The sequence below is a fragment of the Canis lupus genome, chromosome 4 (genome assembly GCF_011100685.1).
Source record: "Canis lupus familiaris isolate Mischka breed German Shepherd chromosome 4, alternate assembly UU_Cfam_GSD_1.0, whole genome shotgun sequence".
Lineage (NCBI taxonomy): Eukaryota > Metazoa > Chordata > Mammalia > Carnivora > Canidae > Canis > Canis lupus.
In genome coordinates this window covers 40,534,937-40,553,856 of record NC_049225.1, presented here as the reverse complement: position 1 = coordinate 40,553,856, position 18,920 = coordinate 40,534,937, and the positions used below count along the sequence as shown (strand labels likewise).

Below are 18,920 nucleotides of genomic sequence, written 5' to 3'. Positions count from 1 at the left end.
GTGCCAGGTACCAGGCTAAATGCTGTCACATAGGTTGTTACACCAGCCTCACAGGATAAATCTCACTTCAGAAACACTGTTCTTTCACATAATCTATTCCTTCTGCTTGGAATGGTTACACCCCACTTCCCAGGCACACTCTATAGTCCCCTGGCCTTCAGTTCTTCACTCCATCTTCACTGACACAGAGGTCTGTTCTGGCCTCACTTCTGGCCAAGTCCCCCTTTCACATACTCTCAGAGAATTCCAGTTCTGTCACTCCTTGGTTGCCTGACATGGAGTAACTCACCCTGCCTTTCACAGCCTAAGTTCCTCCACTGAAACATGCTCATTTTACAGAACCATGCAGGACAGTGGCTCTTAGTAGCACTCATCACAGTTCGTACTTACATGGTTTTATGTCAGATGCTTCATTAAAGTCTGTCTCTCCCACTGGAATGGGAGCTCCATGGACACAGGAGCTGTGCCTGCTTGTTTACCTCTCTTCACTCAGTTCCAGCACAGCATTCGGCACATGGCAAGTGCTCTATACATTCTGTTCAGAAAATGTTGAAGGAATAATGATAATTAACATGTTTTGAGCACTTACTTTGTCCCATGTTCTGTGCTATTCATAAAAATACCTAATTTAATCTCTGTAATAACATGAGGAAGGGGGACCAGGGTTATTCCATTTTAAACTGAGGCAGCTGAGGCTCTGAGAGATTAAGTGATTTATCTAAAGCCACATGGCCAGGAAGGGCTGGAGCCAGGACCTGAACCATCTCCACAGGCCATGCTCTTAATTAGAATGCTGCGCTGAAGGATGGGCTCTTTTGTAGATCTGTTAGGGGCAAGAAGGAGGAGTGCTGGGGTGCAGGACAGAAGCAGACGCTGGCAAGGGCAGAGGCCCAGGGTGAGCCATGGCCAATGCCTTTAGGCTTGGCCTAGCAGGATGGGTGGGACAGAGAGCCATGGGAAAGTGCATCACACCAGGAGGCTCCACCAAAAACATCCACTTATCTAAAATGCCTTTTCAAAAAAATCCCCACTTGTTTTATCTTTCATGTGTGCCTTTTTTTTTTTTTCTGATTATAAAACCAATACATGTTCATTAGAGCAAAGTGAGAAAATCTAAAAACTGTAATGAAGCAAATTTCCAGCTGGTGATAACCACCCTCAGATTGTTATGTATATCCTTCCTGTATTTTTCCTATGCATTCTATACATACATTTCCCACACAGTTGGAATCAAATAATATATTTGGTTTTGCATCTTCTTTTGTCCACTTAATGTTATATCATCAGTGTTTTCCCACATTAACTAGTAATTGAAAAAGACATTTTAAAATATTGAGGTTTCTGATAAGACTTGTAATATAATCATTGTAGAAATGGATAATAGACCAGTAGGCCAAACAGGTCTGTGAGCCAGGGTCAAAACTTGGATGGCCAGTTTACAAAATCTGCCCTGTAGACCGCTACTGGTGGGGTAGGGAATACCATACCAGACTCTCACTAGGAGCTAGGGCATGCTTTTGGAAAAAGCATGTTCATTATTAGGACTTAGTTTTATATCTGGAAAACTAAAAAAGGAGAAATACTTTTTTCCATGATATAAATTATAGGATGACAAATCTTAGCCAGAAGTGTCCAGTTAGAGAAGTTTGAAAAACACTTTTTCTTGCTTTATTTATTATGGTTAATGAGAATCTTTTTATCAATAAAAGAAACTCCACTCCTTTCCCTGACTTGTTACCCAGAGTGGCAGTCAGTGTTTTAGAAACCTCATTCATTCATTTATTCATCCGATAAAGAATGAAGGTTCTCTATTGGTGTCTTTTAGAAGCCTCATTCATCCATTTATTCATCCAATAAAGAATGAAGGTTCTTTGCCCAGCACTCTGCTGAGCCGGGAGAAGGTGGTGGTGAACAGACAAGCAAGGACTCACATTCTAGTTGGGGAGACAATTGGCAAGTAATCTACCAAAGTATGAAGATCTGTATTACCTAAATGAAATGGGTTTTTTTGAAAATTTAACTATAATATGTAGTATCAAGAACGTTTTTCCAAACCACTAAAAATTATCCAAAAATATTTTCATGATGGTGTCTTAAAACTCTTAGTTTTCTGTCTTATAAAATGAGGCCACCTCTTACAGAAAGCTAACCTATCCAATGTTTGGGCTCTGTGCTGCCTTCTTTCAGAGTCAGCGTGTGTGGAAGAGCCTGGGTTCTTCTCATGGCTTTGCCCGTTTCTGTGTGACCTTGGTCGCATTCCTTAACTCCTCTGTGCCTCACGCCTCCCTTCTTTGCTAAATGGCTGGCAATAACAGCACACAGCTGAGTGAGAACTCGTCACACTTGAAGAGACCTTAAAATAATACCTGTCACATAAGGCCACAAATAAAGAGCAAAAGGACTCACTTCTTGGAGCTTATCCTCTAGTTGGGGAGGCCAACAATAAAGGGTCTTCAAATGTTCCATAGCATGAAAGACGGAAGAAGGAAGGAGAACCAAAAAAAAAAAAAAAAAAGAGGGAAGAAGGGAGGGGGAAAAAAGGAAGGAGGAAGGGATGAAGGGGTGGGGGGTGGGGGTGAGAAACAGCCTTATCTGCCCATCCCAAAGAGGGGTCGCCAGGACTGTGCTTCCTGATTCGGTGCACCGGTGGTTCTGGAGGCGGTACACACCCCAACTAGAAAGAGAAGCGAGGGGCTGTGCGTGGGGGCTGTGCGTGGGGGCGCCGAGGCCTGCGGGTGCCCGGGCTCCCCGCCCGCGGCCCGCCCCTCACCACCACCCTTCTGCCCCGGTCCAGAGAGCGCGTTCGCCGACACGCTGACACCCGCGCGCCTCAGCCAGGCCCGCTTCAGCGCCTGCCTGCCGCCCAGCAGCCACGACGCCGCCAACTTCGACAACAACGAGCTGGAGAACAACCAGGTGGTGGCCAAGCTGGGCCACCTGGCGCTGGGCCGCGCCCCGGGCCCGCCGCCCGCCGACGCCTCGGCCGCCGCCATCCCGTGCGGGCCCCGCGAGCGCCCGCGGCCCGCGTCGTCGCCGGCGCTGCTCGAGGCGGACCTGCGCTTCCACGCGACGCGCGGACCCGACGTGAGCCTGTCCGCCGACCGCAAGGTGGCCTGCGCGCCGCGGCCCGACGGCGGCCGCACGCTCGTCTTCTCCGAGCGCCCGCTGCGCCCCGGCGAGAGTCTCTTCGTGGAGGTGGGCCGCCCGGGGCTGGCGGCGCCCGGCGCGCTGGCCTTCGGCATCACGTCGTGCGACCCCGGCGGGCTCCGGCCGGCCGAGCTCCCCGCCGACCCCGACGCCCTGCTCGACCGCAAGGAGTACTGGGTGGTGGCGCGCGCCGGGCCCGTGCCGAGCGGCGGAGACGCGCTCAGCTTCACGCTGCGGCCCGGCGGCGACGTGCTCCTGGGCGTCAACGGGCGCCCGCGCGGCCGCCTGCTGTGCGTCGACACCACGCAGGCGCTCTGGGCCTTCTTCGCCGTGCGCGGCGGCGCGGCGGGCCAGCTGCGCCTCCTGGGTGAGTTCCCGGCCGCGCGCGCGTGCGCGTGCGCGTGCGCGGGGGCGCGGGGGCGCGGGGGCGCGGGGGCGCGGGGGCGCGGGGGCGCGGGGCGCGGCTGGGTAGGGCCTGCCCGCGCCTGCCAGGCTGGAGGGGTTTGAGCACCCGCCTGCCGCCGCCCAGAGTCTCTGATTCAGTAGGGGCGGCCCCGAAGTGCGGCTCTAACAAGTGTCCCAGGGATGTCCGTTTTGCTGTTCCCAAGTCCACACTTGGCCCGCACCGACCTAAGTTCCCCCTGTTTCTGTTGTTATGATTTATTATATCCCTATTAATTTTTAAATACGTGATGAATCTTAAGTGTAGGAGAAAAAGTAAATACAACTACACTTAAAAGAGGACACGAGAATAACAATGTCCACAGAAAATGGAACGGAGGCCTGAACCATCTTATTTGGACATGATTTTGCCTTCTTTCGTGCCACCAATAGACACGGAGCACCCGCCAGCTGTGGGCCAGGCCCTGGGCTCCAGGATGGGGCACAGCAGAGGACAGGACACAGGCCATGCACAGGAGGAGCTCATAGACACGCCTGAATGGAGAGCTGCGCCCTGTGATGTGTGCCACTGCAGAGAGGCTTCTCTCCCACTTGGTAGAATGGGGGTGGTGGTCAGGGAAGGTTCTCAGCACAGCCCCATTTTCATGATTCAAGAAGTAAGCCCCAATGGTAACAGAAACAATGACCGTTTCATGTTATATCATTCAATTTTATACTCCGGATGCCTCTATGAAACCAATATCATTATCCCATTGACAGATACGAAAATTGAAGCACAGAGAGATTAACTGCCTATCCCAGTCACCTAACTGGTCAGCCATGAAGATGCTGGGGGGATCACAGACCCTCTCTGAGCTCAGATTCCTTCTGTGTAGGGAGGGAGTAACTACCTGTATCCTGGCATTGTCAGGAGGATGAAATGACCAGGTGCATATAATGCTTTCAGCAGGCGCCTGCCACACACAACAAAGCAAGTTTAAATAGTAGTAACAGCAGTGACTGCTGTTTTCAGGCAGAGGAAGAACAAGGGAGTGGTGGTCATTGTTGGTTGGTTGTTTTTTTTTTTTAAAGGATGACCAGACATAATCATCATTTACCCTGAGATGAGTTGCCTAAGTTCCCACTGGGGCTTTGACAAGAACTAAGCCTAGAATCAGTCTTCCTTACCCTCCTCCTTCCCGCCCCCCTCCTTGGCACCTCCAGAGGGACCAGGATGAGTCCTTGAGTGGTCAGGAAAAGAAGGTAGAATGGAGGTGATTATTTTTGGAGACCAGTAGCTTGCCCTCTTGATTTCTACTTGACAGCAACCCCAGCACTGCATTATCTGTCCAACCTCCTCAAATAGAGTGAGGGAAGGAATGTCTCTCTCACCTAAGAAATAACCCATTATTATCTATACCAGCAGTGAACACAAGAAGAAAACTCATTCGTATTGAATACTACTAGTCAGGAATCTTGTAGTTGCAAGTGATAAAACCCCACTCGAAGTTACCTAAACTAAAAGGGAAATGTATGGATACACATACCTCAAAAGTGTGAGAGTATATTGGATGGATCCAGGTTTTGAAAGCATGTCATCAGGATCCAATCCCAAAGCTCACTTTCCCCTATGTTGGCTTCACTCTCAGGCGGGCTCTACAGGGCCAGACTTAACCTCCCAGTGGATGGGCCCCTTCTTTCCCAACAGTTGTAGTGTTCTCATGAAGGCCTCTTTGACCTGCGTTGGGTTTGTAGCCTTACCTGAACCTTCATTGAGACCAAGGGGTGGAAGTTCTTGGCCTGGCCTGGATCATGTGAGTGACAGTGAAGTAAGTGCCCCAAAACAAGATCTTTTACTGTTTCTGAAAAAAAGACAAGAATGGCAGAGAATAGATATCTACCACATGTGTACGATTCCATCAGTCCTTAGCAGAAACCTAGGAGGTAACTCTTATCCCCCCCCGCCCCGTCCCGTTAGACAGATGGGAAAGCTAAGGTGCAAAAGTGTGAAGAGCCAGGGACTAGCAGAACAGGGCCCACTTCCCATCACCCCTGATGGAGTCTCTTTGGTCTCAGGCACCCTGCAGTCCAGCCCTGCAACCGCGTCCCCATCAGGGTCCCTCAGCGGCTCACAGGATGATAGCGATTCTGATATGGCCTTCAGTGTCAACCAGTCGTCCTCAGCATCTGAGTCATCCCTGGGTAAGGAGGTATAAACCCTTGAGGGGGTAGGAGCTGGTGGCTGGCCTGGCTCCTTCAGCTTTGCCAGAGCCTTCCTGAGGCTAAGCAAGGGTGGCCACCTTTCTCCGCTGCATCTTCTCCTTCCTCGGCTATACAATCATCTGGAGGTAGGAGAAGTCTACATATGGTATCCTCAAGGGTGGTAATGGTACTTGATGCTTGGGGGAAGCAGGGTAGGGCAGGGGGCAAAGCCCAGTAGAAAAACATCAAACTGGTATCTATTGAAATTGTTTCCCACAAGTTCGGCCATGGAAGCTCTGCCTTCTTGGGGTTGCCCCAGCAGAACGCATCTGAAAACCACATTATTAAGGTCTGGCTTGTTTTCCCTTTCTGCAGTGACGGCACCCAGCTCCCCGCTGAGCCCCCCGGTGTCCCCCGCGTTCTCCCCACCGGAGCCGGCAGGCAGCAAGAATGGTGAATGCACGGTGTGCTTTGACGGTGAAGTGGACACAGTCATCTACACGTGTGGACATATGTGCCTGTGCCACAGCTGCGGCCTGCGGCTCAAGAGGCAAGCCCGGGCCTGCTGTCCCATCTGCCGGCGGCCCATCAAGGATGTCATTAAGATCTACAGGCCATAGCCTGGCCCACCAATGGGCCTGGGCCAGAGCCAGGTCACCTTTCTGAAGGCCCCCTGGGCCAGGCAACCACTATGGCCAGCAGGGAGTCCAAGGGCAGCAGCCATCCCATCTGCCACTCTTCAACAGTGGGCAAGGCGTCACAGTCATGGAGATGAGGCCCTGGGAGGTCTGAGCCCAGGCACGGGCTGCTTCTGGCTCAAAAGCGCTTTGCCCCCCAGAGGCCATCCGGACAGCAAGCTCAGGAACTGCCTAGCAGACCACCCTGTCCCTCGGTGACCTCTCAGCTGGGAAACAGCATTCTCTGTGCAATGCTTTTCTCTGGAGTTGGGTCAAGTGTGTGTGAGAGAGGGTGAGGGGAGGGAGTGGCCAGAGAAGAGAGAGGGAATGTGTGTGAGAGAATGAGTGAGAGAGAACACATAGGTATTTATCCAGGGATCCTGGCCCTAGGAGGTTATTTAACACTAACGAATGTGCAATCCCGAGCCCAGACGGTAGCGTGACTAGAAACCGTTCACTTTCTGGGGCTGTAACGTCAGATGGTTTTGAATGTATGAAGCCTGCACCTAAACAGAACTCCCTTGGATGGTATAGAACAGGGACACTCAGATTTTCTAAGGGAAGGAAAAAAATAGCTCATTGTTTACAGCTCCAAAGCAGCAATGCCTTGGGGGGAAGGTGGGTGGAGAACAGAAAAGAACAATTTGCTTTTTTAGTTTCTTCCCCGGTCCTGGAGAGGAGTTTTGATGGGTGCTGCGGCCCACTGAGAGCTCTGGGTGGTGTCATCCCCAGAAGCCTCTTCACCCCTTCACCCCAGACAGCCTAATAATAAGCATAGTGCACCTTGACTCCGTCCCACTAGATGCTTTTTGTCTGTACCATCCCTTGTTGTCCCCAAAGAGAAGACAAGCGGCAGGTTCTCTTTTCCTGGGGGAGGGAAAATCCTGGAGGCAGGTGACTCACCTGGAGTTGGAAGGGCCACTCCATCAGGCTGACAACTCTCCACATTTCCTGTTGTAACCCTGGGGCCTGGCATTCACCAGCAGCTGTGGGCATCACCAGGGCAGCCTACTGGTGAAGTAGGAGGAAAAGACTTTGCAACTGGTTCTGACACTCAGCTTCTCTTTCACTGCTGATTACTAAGATGTTAAATGATCATTAAGATGTTAACTAATAGCTGAGACATTAAAATGCTGACATGGGAACCCCCCCCCCTTCCCAGAGCCATTTGCAGGCACTTCCTGGGACCTGGCCCTGTCCCCCACTTCCTCACCCCTGCCGAAGCCCATCTCTGCAGACTCCCAGACCGCCCTTGGGCTGATAGGCTGGCCCAGGCCAGCTCCTGCCCCCAGTTCTGGGCCTAACCTCTGCCCTAGCTTGTGCTGTCCCTTTAAGGAAGCCCTTGGGCCTCTCTGATTCTCAGTTCCCAATCTGTCCAAGATGAGGCCCAGTATCTGCCCACTCCAGAACCCACGATAGGACCAGCATAACATTGAAAAAGCCTGAGACACCCTGCAAAGAGCAGATAACATTTTTATTACAATTCCTAATCTGTTCCTCTGCCGCACAGATGATGACAGGGAAAGAACATTCAGAGAGTTTATGCATTCATATAACAAATGTTTGCTGGGTTCCTGGAGGCCCAGAGCCCAGCCCAGTTGGGCCCTCATCAAATCAAATTCTTTAAGACCAATTGGTCTTTGTGATGCTCTAGGTCTTGGGCCACCTATTGCTTCTCTGTCTGGAAGTGGTCATAGTGTTCTGACCTGATCTCAACTTCAGAAACTCTACTCTTGCCCCTACAAGAACCCCTAACTGGTTATTTTCCCTAGTGAATCTGGGAAACATGCCTCCATTTAAATTTTGTGATGGAAGTTTTAGGGGAGCATCTGGAACCCCAGGTTAGGACCTGGAGAAGCTAGGTGGCACTCAGTGCTCAGCTGAATTTGGCCAGCAGGAGCCATTTCCCCTATGTGGGGTGGGGCACACAGACCGTGTGGGAGAGGACTCATGACCTTCCCCACCCACCAGGACTGGTTCTCCAGCAGTAGCCCTGGCTGGATTGAGCCGGTCACATGGTGGTCTCAGATGCCAGCAGGAGGCAGCTTGTCTCTCCTGCCCTTTGCCCTTCCTAATGGTCCCCACCTGGGTTCCAGCCACCACCAGGAAACCAGTGACAGGGCCTGGACCTGTGGTGGACCAGGCCATGCCCCTGGTGACCTGTTACCTGCAACAAAAGGAGCTGGTGGCCTGTCTAACTTGCTCCGCAGCTGCTATAAATAGCCTCCCTGTTTCTAAGAGAAATTAAGGGGGTGTTTATCTTCTAAAAACCAGAAATTTCCTGATGCTCTGATTTATTCAGTGCTATAGAGGAGCTGCTCACATGCCCTCACATGGCGGGAGAAAGAGGGAAGGGAACCCCTCTTTTTCATTTCACATCATTATGTGCCTCGGCACTGGGCTAGAGAGGCATCTTCACACATTAATCCTGTGAGGCAGGTCTTATTACCCCCACTGAGTCATATCTAAAATGCTACTGATAATAAAATGCACCATTTTATGTACTGCCAAGGGGAAAAAAAAACATGAATTTTAACTGTAAGATGCCACAGTTATACAATTCATTCTAATCAGAGACTTGAAATGTGAAAACAAACTCTGCTACTTAGAATTGGTAAAACACGGTATTATTCCCATTTGACGGGTAAGAGAGCTAAGATCCTGTGAGTAAAGTGACAGGATCACACGCAGTAGGTGGCAGGCCTGGGATCCAAACCCAGGCACGTCTGGCACTGAATCCCACTCTCTTCACTGCTTGGCCCCAAGCCCCAGGCAGCTTGAGGCTGCCTTGAGTTTTCTTTCTTGAAACTTCTATGGGCTGCCCCTGGAGAGAGCCTGGGCACCTGCACCTGCATAGAGGGTTCCAGCCCCAGGCTGTGGTCTCTCTGCCACCCATACCCTAGAAGGACAAGTGTCCTTTCTTCAGTCTCATCTTCCCACTGTCTCCCTTCTCCTGGCAGAGCTGAGCCATGTGAGATCCTGAGCCCAGCCTGGAGACTTCCTCCCATTGCACAGGGGTGCAAATATGGGGCAACATAGTGGAGGGGCTGAAGGCCTTGTCCCATTGCCTTCCTGAGCCTCAGCACCAACCCTCCTCCCACCCCCGCAGGCAGAGACTCCAGGGCTAAGAAGCAGGAGATCACAAGATACTCCCTTGCTGTGTGTGGTCCTGTGCCTGCTTCTTTCGAACCACCAGAAAAATTGGGCTGTTTGCAAGTCAAAACAAGCTCCTTTTCCTAGTCCATTCCCAGAACTAGGAGTCTGGGATTTAGCTACCCAGGGCAGCTGCTCCCCTAACTGCAGGCACACTTTGCTCAACACCCACTCATCAGTGTGGCCTGTGTTCTGGACACAGTGTTAGGAATCGGGACTAAAGACAAAGTCCACAGGGAGTGGACAGTCCAGAGATGGGCAGATTTGTAAACTTGTATTTGCTGTCTTGGCATTGGGTCCCTGTGCCAGCACATAGTAGGTACTCATTCAAAGTTTATGGAAGAAATCAGAAATCAAGTTATGAGTACTCAGGGGCTTGGTAAAACACCACGTACATATGCATACAAAATCATTCAACAAACATCTGCTGCATGCCAACTAGGAGTGGGGTGCTGGAAATGAGGAGCTAGAGGACAGTGCTAGCTCTACCTTCAGAAGGAGACACATTAAGAGGATAATGAGACCCTGGGGCTTTCTTGGCCATTTGTTGCCTTTGAGGATCTATCCTGGTGAGTGCCCATGACCACTTTCCTGATCCAGAGCCTCCTGCATTCTCGAGAAGCCTCCTTTGCATTAGAAATGCCAGGCACCTTGCAGTTAGTGGGCTGCTGCCAAAATAGCCTTGGGCAGAACCCTCAAAGGCTCCACCACTTGATGATCACCCTCAAGTCCCGCCAGGGAGACATGTAGGGAGGTGGCTACCTGCTACTTTCAGGCTTCTGACTAGTTACTAGAATCAATCCCTAAGTTCCCAGAGAACCCCATCACATCCAGGTGAGAAGAATGGGCTTGTGCAAAGTCTTGGTGAATGAGAGGCAGTAACCTCCCCTGCTCAATCCCATCTCTGCCCTAGTTCTGGCAGAGGGACGCCTGCTCAGGAACACATGGCCTCCTGGCATTTCTTGGTATTTAGTTGTTTTTCCCAAGCCCCTAATGAAATGACTTGTACAACAATCTGTCTGTGCCTTATGAAAGTGTCTGTGCACTTTTTATCCTTTTTAAATGCAACTTTAAAAAGTGGGCAGGGGACTAGCATACATAGTAGTATTCTAGAAATATGTGCTAATCACTGAAACCCTTCTGCATTATGTTTTTGATGTAGGAGTGATGAAGTGTATGTCTCTCATCCCATCCCCCCACAACCTGTGTACAGACCTTTTTAAAAATGTCTCTTATTCTTATTTTTCTGATTCAATACTGTGACTTCTCCAATACAATCTAATCTTTGGGGATATGTAATACAGGTTTTAAAACTTGGGGGGAGTGGTGGGTTGGGAAGGGTTTGCACCCGTCCTGTGTGTTGTGCTTTTGTGTGTTGTGTGTTTTTGGTTATGTCTATTTTTATCTGTTTTATATTAACATGATTTTGCTGTTTAAAACAAAAATACAACTTTGGCTTGTTAAAAAAGAAACCTTCTTCAGAACTCAATTTTAAGACTCACAGTTGCACATACTGTTGGGGAGTGAAGGTGAGGGATACAAAGCATTGCCAACCTTGAGGAAACAATTAGCAAAATGTCCATGAAGTCCTAATAATGTTTGAACCTTTGGCCAAGCAATTTTGGTGAAAATATCACAAGGAAATAATTCTTATCAAGGATAAGCTCTGTATGTAAAGATGTTCATTACAGCATTATTTATGATGGTAAAAAATTGTATAAGCCACACTAACGTCCAACAATGAGGGTGGACTTGCAGAACTCTCAGTTGCAAGCGACAGAAACTGAACTCAAATTGGTTTAAGGGGATTAAAAAGCTCAGCTAACTGAAAAAGTCCTGTATCGTGAACCCAAGAGCCCTCACTTCAGGTGCAGTTGGATCCAGAATCTGAAATGCTCCAATAGGACTTGGTCTCTCCTGCTTGTTGCTCTGACCTCCTTTGCTCCGGCCCGTTCCCAGGCAGGTTCTCGACAGCTGGCCACAGCACAGCGCAGATGCAGCCTACAGCCTCCCTGTGTGGGCACACCTGGCCCACGGCCCCTCCCTGAGCCAATCACAGAGGCCAGGGAGATACGGGGCTCTGATTGGCCAGACCCCACATTTGCACCCAACTCTGCGCTGTAGCTGCTCTCCTAGAACTGAGAGTAGGGGCTCGCAGTCTCCAGGGCAAACGGGCACGGTGAAGACCTAGTACCAGGCAGGGAAGAACAGCAGGCATCTATCTCTCTAAAGAAGGTTGAGCGAACCATGATACAGATATACCTAGGTAATAGTATGGCCCATGAAGCCAGACAGCCTGATCCTCACCATGACATCGGGGGAGACACTTAATCTCTTTGTGCCTTGGTTTGCTCATCTTCAAAGCAAGAATAGTAAGGACTCCTGATTTTAGGATGGTTGTGAACATTCTTGAGATCATGCCGGTGACGTGCTAGGCACCGCATCTGGCACTCAGCAAAGAGTTTGTAACACGGGAATATGTTTATGTCAAAACATGGTGGGAAAAATCAAGATATAAAAGATAAAGATATAAAAGATATAAGATATAAAAGATATAAAAATATAAGATATTAAAAAAGATATAAAAATCAAGATATTAAAAAAATCAAGATATAAAAGATATATCACATACACTTTGATCTCATGGATGTAAAAACAAGCAGGCAAACAAACAACAGTCCCCCAAATCAGACTGTTGGAATGACCAACAGGAAAGAAGCAAACTCTCCATGGGGGCTGTGTCAGGATACAGATATTATTGGACTTTTCCCCTTGTGTTTTCTAAAGTTTCTATAATGACAAATTACCACTTTTAATTTAAACTTGTTACTTGGAAAAAGTATTCCCCTTGTCTGCAAAAAACGATGAAAACAGCTAGTACTTGCTGGAATTTGTCAGGAGTTCCGAGGCTGATTGTCTGATTTTGAGATCCAAATTTAGTCACAGTGTATGGTGATAAAGGCCTGCAAGCTTCCAGTGGAGACCAGACCAGGCTGACCAGTTTCCTTGGGCTTCCTCCAGGCCAGCTTTAGGGCCCAGATTTCTGGGGGTGGAGCCTTGCAGCAGCATCAGGAGTAACAAGGGAAGGGAGAAGGTGGAGCTGCTCAGGCCTGCTTTTCCCTGCATGCTAAGTCAGGGACACCTGATTTAGTGACACCAAGTTTTGGGAGCAATGGGGTAAGAGTAATGAAGTTGCATTTATGAAGCTGAAGAAGTCATGATTTTCCTACTTTTCTCAATGAATCTTCACAACAGTGCTGGTCTCCTCATTTTACAGATGAGGGAACCAGAGTCCCTTCAAGGCAGAAGTAGGATTGAGCCCTAGATATGCCTGTTCCAGAGCTAAGGCAAAATGTGCCTCGGAAATATATCATTCATTTCTACTAGGTCAGGGGATATTTTCATAGATTTTATTTGATAATCAAGACTTTTTTTTTAAATGAAGGAGAAAGACCATGCTAATCTAGACTCTTTGGGTTTTAAGAGATTGAAAGCCAACTTAAGAAACAACTCACACAACTAAAGTGGTCCACTCTTGCTTCAGGAAGGGCTGGATCCAGGGGTTCACATGATGTCATCAGGTGTCTGCTTCTGTCTCAGTTCTGCTTTCCTCTGGGTTGACATCACATCACTCTCAGGCAGGCTCTCCCTCTGTGGTAACCAAGATGTTCTCCAGTGACTCCTCATATCATACCAGCTTAGTGACCCTTTAAAAGCCTTTCAGGAGAAGTCCCAGGGTGTCTGTCTTTTGACCCCTTGGATCAAAAGCCCAATTCCTAAATCAGTTTCTGCACATACCCACACTTGACACAAAACCAAGTATGGCATGGCCCTTGCCCTCAAGGACCAACCAATCTAGAGGGGAAGGCAGACTCATAAACAGACATATTCAGAGCAGTGTGGTTCTGCAGCTGCTAGGACAGATTGAATTCAAGGCATAATGGCTATAGACCATTTAGTGATATAAAAACATCCTTCTTTTTCCTGACTGTTCAGGCTTTCACTAATGCCTGGGTCATGCTTCCTGGTATATATCATATTTCCCTTCTGAGGCTTCAATGTACAAAGCCTGTGCCCTGACCCTCACCATCCTGCTGCCCAAAGCACAGGTAGCCTCAGAGGAGTTCTATATGGAGACTTCTCTGTCCTTTATTCCCTAGGTTCCTGCAGGACAAACAAGAATAATAAAAATCATCTAATGAACACCTACTATGTGCTAAGGTTGTCCATGACATCTCTGACTCCTCACTCTAGCTCTCTGAAGTAGGTCCCATCATTACTTCCATTTTACATGAAGGAGGGGCACCTGGGTGCCTCAGTTGTTAAGCATCTGCCTTCAGTTTAGGTCATGATCCCGGGGTCCTAGGATTGAGCCCTGAGTCAGGCTCCCTGCTCAGAGGGAAGTCTACTTTTCTCTCTGTCTGCCACTTCCCCTGCTTGTGCTCTCCCTCTCTCCGTCGAATAAGTAAATAAAATCTTAAAAAAAAAAAAAAAGTAACACCCATTTTATAAGACGGAAAACCAAGACTCAGATGAAGTAACTTTATACTTAATGTACATAAGCCCTCAAAGACAAAAGGATTTCTTGTCTTTTTTTTTTTGTATGCAATTCCCAGGATCTAGACTCAGTAGTTTTCAAGGGCAAATGGTCCCAGAACATATGCACTTGTGATTTCACTGACCCCACAAACAGCCCATCAGATAGATATTATAATCCCATTTTACAGACAAGGGAAGAGAGGCTCAGAGAGAGCAACAACCTGCCTCAAATCATACAGCTGTGAACTGTGGAGCGGTAATCTGAACCAGGTCTCTTTCCACAGCATCGCAGTTTTTCTGTGGGTAAACTGTCTGAAGGGGGCTGGGGGGGAGGAACAAGAGGAGGGGGAGGAGAAAAGAGAAGAAAGGTGGGGAGATGAGGGGAGGGAAGGAGGCTGTGCACCTAGAAGGACAAAGGGAGAAAGCCACCCAGTCAGGGACATACACAACAGCCACCAGTCCAGTTCCAGGGCCAGAGAATCTTCCCCTCTCCCTCCAGGCTCAATTCTCCTGGCTCTTGGAAGCTGGTTCTGGATCCCACACAGGGATGTGGAAAACATGAATATTCCAGGCATCCACAATGGGAACAGAGCCCCGACCTTGGCTGTTAAGTACACCCAAGGGAAGCTTCTAGAAGCCCAGGGGCAGCGGCATCGACAGAGTGCCTGGGGCAGCCCGGTCTGCTTTCCTCAGCCCTCTCCCCTCCTGGCCTGGCCAGGGGTGACCTTCTTGCCCGACAGCCCTCTCCTCCTCCACCCAGCTGCCCAGGTGCAGAGGGCCTGTTTAGGAGTCTGCAGGTCACACCCATACTTTGCCCCAACAAGCAGGGGCCCCCAGGGTTGCCATTCATCCTGAAGCTGGCAGGGCTCTAGCCTCTAGAGTTGTGCAACGGGAAGCCCCCTTCTCTGTGCCTCACCCCCCTGCCTCTATCAGGTGGGGCCTGTAGGACCATCCCCTAAAGCCCGGAGCAGAAGGAAGGGAGGCTGATTGTGGCAGAAAGAAAATGTCACATGGGGACCTTTGCCCAGGGGAGGCTGCATCCTGGCAGCTCAACTTGGAGCAGCTGTTTCCCCGGTGTTGGTGCCTAGTGGGGAGGAGTAGGGGGGTAGGAGGTGAGGGGGTGATGAGAGCTCACAGGAGACCTAGAGCCTGGGGGCAGGCCTTCCTTTGCTGTGGGATTTTGGACAAGCTCAGTTTGAGGATCTTTGAGGTCTCAGCCCCCTTGCAGATTGTGTCAAGATGAACCATCCGAGTCAGGAGGTGGCTGGCATGTAGGAGGTGCTCAGTCTTAATGGTTATTCTTTTTCCCAGTATCATAGGCTGTGCTCTATCACTTCGCTACTTGGTTCCACTACTCCCCCACCCTGACCCTCTGTCCTCCAGAGCCCCCTGGGCCTCCTTCCTTCAGGCCCTATACTGCAGCCGGAGTTGGCCCCTTCGTGACATCGTTAGCAGCATCTACAGGTGATCAGCACAGGATCTACCAAATAGTAGAACCTTGCTGTTTATGTCCCCCTCCTCCCGGGTTCAATTTCTGGCATCAGCACACCTCCTTCCTACAAAGAATGAAAGTAAGGGGCAAATCAGATGGTGGGGGCTGGCCAGGCCTCTGAGTCTGCCCTGGCCCCTCGCCCCTTGCTTGTTTTGGCTTCCCATCAAGAATGCTGGACCAGGCCTGGGAGGCTGACTGACCTCAGACTCCAGAGGGAAAGTCACACTTCTGCTCAACTCCCAGGAGCAGCCCTTACATTCCAGGAGGGGCGTGGGAAGGGCCAGGCCTTCCTCCTGCTAAACTGAGCAGGGAGCCGCCTGCAGCCTGGCCATGCTCACAGCCTCACACGGGCCATGCCCACCTCCAGGTCCCCCGGGGAGATCTGTCCCACTATGGAGGCATGGAGGGAGGGACGTGGAGGTAGAAGATATGCATTGCCACCACAGGACAAAAATGGAAGAAATTTCCCAGTAAGATGTCTCTGGCCTTCCCCAGTCACCTTGGTCTCCCTTGCCAGCTAGTGCTTTCTCCCTTCTGGTACCACCCCCCACCTTCAAAAAAACCCAGAACCCTCTGCATTGTTCTGAGCAATTCTAGTCTCCCTTCAGCCTCTGCCCCCTCTGAGAGGTAGTTCCAGGCAGTCCTAAGGGCTGTCTAGATTTGACTTCAGGGCCATCCCTCCCAGCCCAGTCTTCCTGTCTTTCCACCCTTGAGCGGGGGTGGGGAGGTGAGGAGGGGAAGGGATAGGCAGGGTGATGGGCCAGGAAGGGGATTCAGCTGGAGTTGTTTCAGTTGGCCTTTGTTAACAGAGGCCAGAGTACTGGGTGAAGTTTCCCTGAGCAAGTCACACAAGAGCTGGGCCTTGGAGGGTGGATAGCAGACAGTGAGCAGAGACCGGCCCAAGCACACTCTGCAGAAGGGAGCTGCTCCAGTGCAGAGGATGCCAGGCAGCATGCTGGAAGAGCAGACCAGGGCCCGGAAAGAGGTCCCCAGGAGACACTTTCCTTCTGCTACAACCAGCCTCTCTTCCTCCAAGAGGATCCTGGGACTCTGCTGGCTAGTTGACTCCTAGGTGGGTTTCCTCCCACAGGCCAGGCTTCCCAAGCTCCAGATAGGGCACAGAGCAATGGAGTAGCTTGGGCAGGGGGTCAGGAAGCAGGTTGGCCCTGGCAGGGTCCCATCCCCTTGGAACAACGAGCTTTCCCCTATTCTCACCTTCCAGGCAATGAACCTACAAGTCCAGAGGTCAAGAGAAGAGGGCTTTCTGGGCTCCTTCTCTGGAGGGTCTGGCAGTTTCTTCACAGAAGATGGAGCACTGTCGCCCTCTTGTGGTTCTGGGAGAGTGCACAAAGACGTGAGCAGAAACTGCTGGACAGGCAGTCAAGGTCTGTGTGCTGGATGAATCTACTGCCCCCACCCGACTCTTAGCAAATCCTCGAGATGTCACCAGATGACCTGGGAACCGCAGCGCCTGCGAATGGCCTTGCAGATCCAGGTAAGCTTGAGGAGGACAAGTTAGGGTGACACTGCGGGACCGAGGTTACCTCAGAGTCTGGGGTCAGGCTGAAGCTGTGGTGGGGAAGGACTGGGGCTGGAACCAGGACGGCTTCCTTCCCCTAGACCCTGCAATACCAGGAGGTTGCTACCTGGCCCCTAACTCTGGGCCCCACTCAGGCCACTGATCTGACTGGCTCGGTCTAACCACCCCCCCCCCAACACACACACACACACACACACACACACAACCCTGTGTCAGGCATATTAAAATTAAACAAGTAGGGAAAAATGCAATAAAAAGAAAATGAAGACATAACACTGAGTGAGATGAGCCAGTCACAAAAAGTCAAACACTGCATGATTTTACTTACATGCGGTCTCTAGAGTAGTCAAGTTCATAGAGATAGCAGAAGAGAGGCGACCAGGGACTGAGGGAAGGGTGGTGGAAAGTTAATGGTTGATGGGCACAGTTTCTGTCTGGGAAGATGTTCTGGAGATAGAGGATAGTGACGGCTACACAATGAAGATGCACTTAATGCCACTGAAATGTATGCTTATAAATGGTTAAGATGTGGAGGGCACCAGGTAGCTCAGTCAGTTAAGCAGCTGACTCTTTGCTTTCAGCTCAGGTCATGATTTTGAGATCATGGGATCGAGCCCTGCATCAGGCTCTGTGTTCAGTGTGGAATCGGCTTGAGATTCTCTCTCTCCCTCTCCCCTTCCCTCTGCTCACTCTTGCTCTCTCTCTCCAATAAACAAATAAAATATTTTTTAAATGGTTCAGATGGTAAATTTTGTTATATGTATTTTACCACAGCTTTTTATTTCTTAAAAAAACATAACATTTTATTTATTCATGAGAGACACACACACACACAGAGAGGGAGAGGCAGAGACACAGGCAGAGGGAGAAGCAGGCTCCATGCAGTGAGCCTGATGCGGGACTCGATCCCGGGTCCCCAGGATCACAACCTGGGCCGAAGGCAGGCACTAAACTGCTGAGCCACCCGGGCTGCCCTACCACAGCTCTTTAAATTGGAAAGAAAAAGAATCCTCAATTATAGATGAGGGTAGTGCTGCTAGAACTGCCTCTTTGGCCATTGGGAGGGGGTGCCTCCCCTATACTTGTGTCCCAATTTTCTGGGGCTGCCATAACAGAATACCACAGACTGGGCGGTTTAAACAACGTAAATGTATTTTTTTCACAGTTCCAGAGGCTGGAAATCCAAGGTTAGGGTGCTGGCAGGGTGGTTGGTGTGTGGGTGACTTTCCTCCTGCCTTGTCATCACATCCTGGCATGCTTTTCCTCTGTGCACATGTAGAGCAAGAGATCTCTGGTGTCTCTTCCTCTCCCTATGAGTACACCAGTGCTACTGGACAAGCCCAGCCTTACCACCTCTTTTAACCCTTCTTACTTCCCCAAAAGTTCCATCTCCAAAAGCAGTCACACTGAGCGATCAGGGTTTCAACGTATGAGTCCTAGAAATGTCATTATCATGGTTTAATGCAAGAAGGGTCTGGACAGTGGGAAAAGAGATCTGGCAGGTCGAGGTGGCCTTCTAGAGAGAGAGTTGGCCGAGGGGAGCCCAGCCGGGGAGCAAGTTAATCTAACAGCACACATTCGGCCTCACCAAACTCGCCACTAGGGGGGCGGAACAGAACCGGATGCAGATGTTAGAGCAGAGTGGTCAGGGTAAGTCCAGGAGGATGTGGGAGCCCTGCTCTACCCTGAGAGGGTCAAGGGAGGCTTCTGGGAGGAGGCAAGTCCTGAGGAGCATCTTGAAGGGGGAACAGATGGTCTCCATGTGGAGAAGAGGAAGAAGGGTTTTCTA

At 50.2% G+C, this 18,920-nt stretch overlaps 1 protein-coding gene and 1 long non-coding RNA gene across 7 annotated transcripts in view; one reads left to right on the top strand and one right to left on the bottom strand.

Annotated features, from left to right (window-relative positions):
- NEURL1B (neuralized E3 ubiquitin protein ligase 1B) overlaps window positions 1-11,032 on the top strand; it is a 39,879-nt gene extending 28,847 nt beyond the window's left edge. For both annotated transcript variants that reach the window (XM_038534747.1, XM_038534748.1), the window contains 3 exons: window positions 2,795-3,514; window positions 5,605-5,730; window positions 6,106-11,032. In XM_038534747.1, the coding sequence (XP_038390675.1) occupies window positions 2,795-3,514; window positions 5,605-5,730; window positions 6,106-6,350 (1,091 nt within the window). In that variant the 3' untranslated portion in view covers window positions 6,351-11,032. The remainder of the gene's footprint in view (window positions 1-2,794; window positions 3,515-5,604; window positions 5,731-6,105) is intronic.
- Window positions 1-18,920, bottom strand: part of LOC111095541 — a 46,260-nt gene that overhangs the window by 10,244 nt on the left and 17,096 nt on the right. For all 5 annotated transcript variants that reach the window (XR_005358175.1, XR_005358178.1, XR_005358176.1 and 2 more), the window contains exons 2-6: window positions 16,807-16,925; window positions 13,076-13,277; window positions 7,311-7,418; window positions 5,290-5,390; window positions 391-535 (exon numbers count right to left, since the gene is read on the bottom strand). This is a non-coding gene — a long non-coding RNA (uncharacterized LOC111095541). The remainder of the gene's footprint in view (window positions 1-390; window positions 536-5,289; window positions 5,391-7,310; window positions 7,419-13,075; window positions 13,278-16,806; window positions 16,926-18,920) is intronic.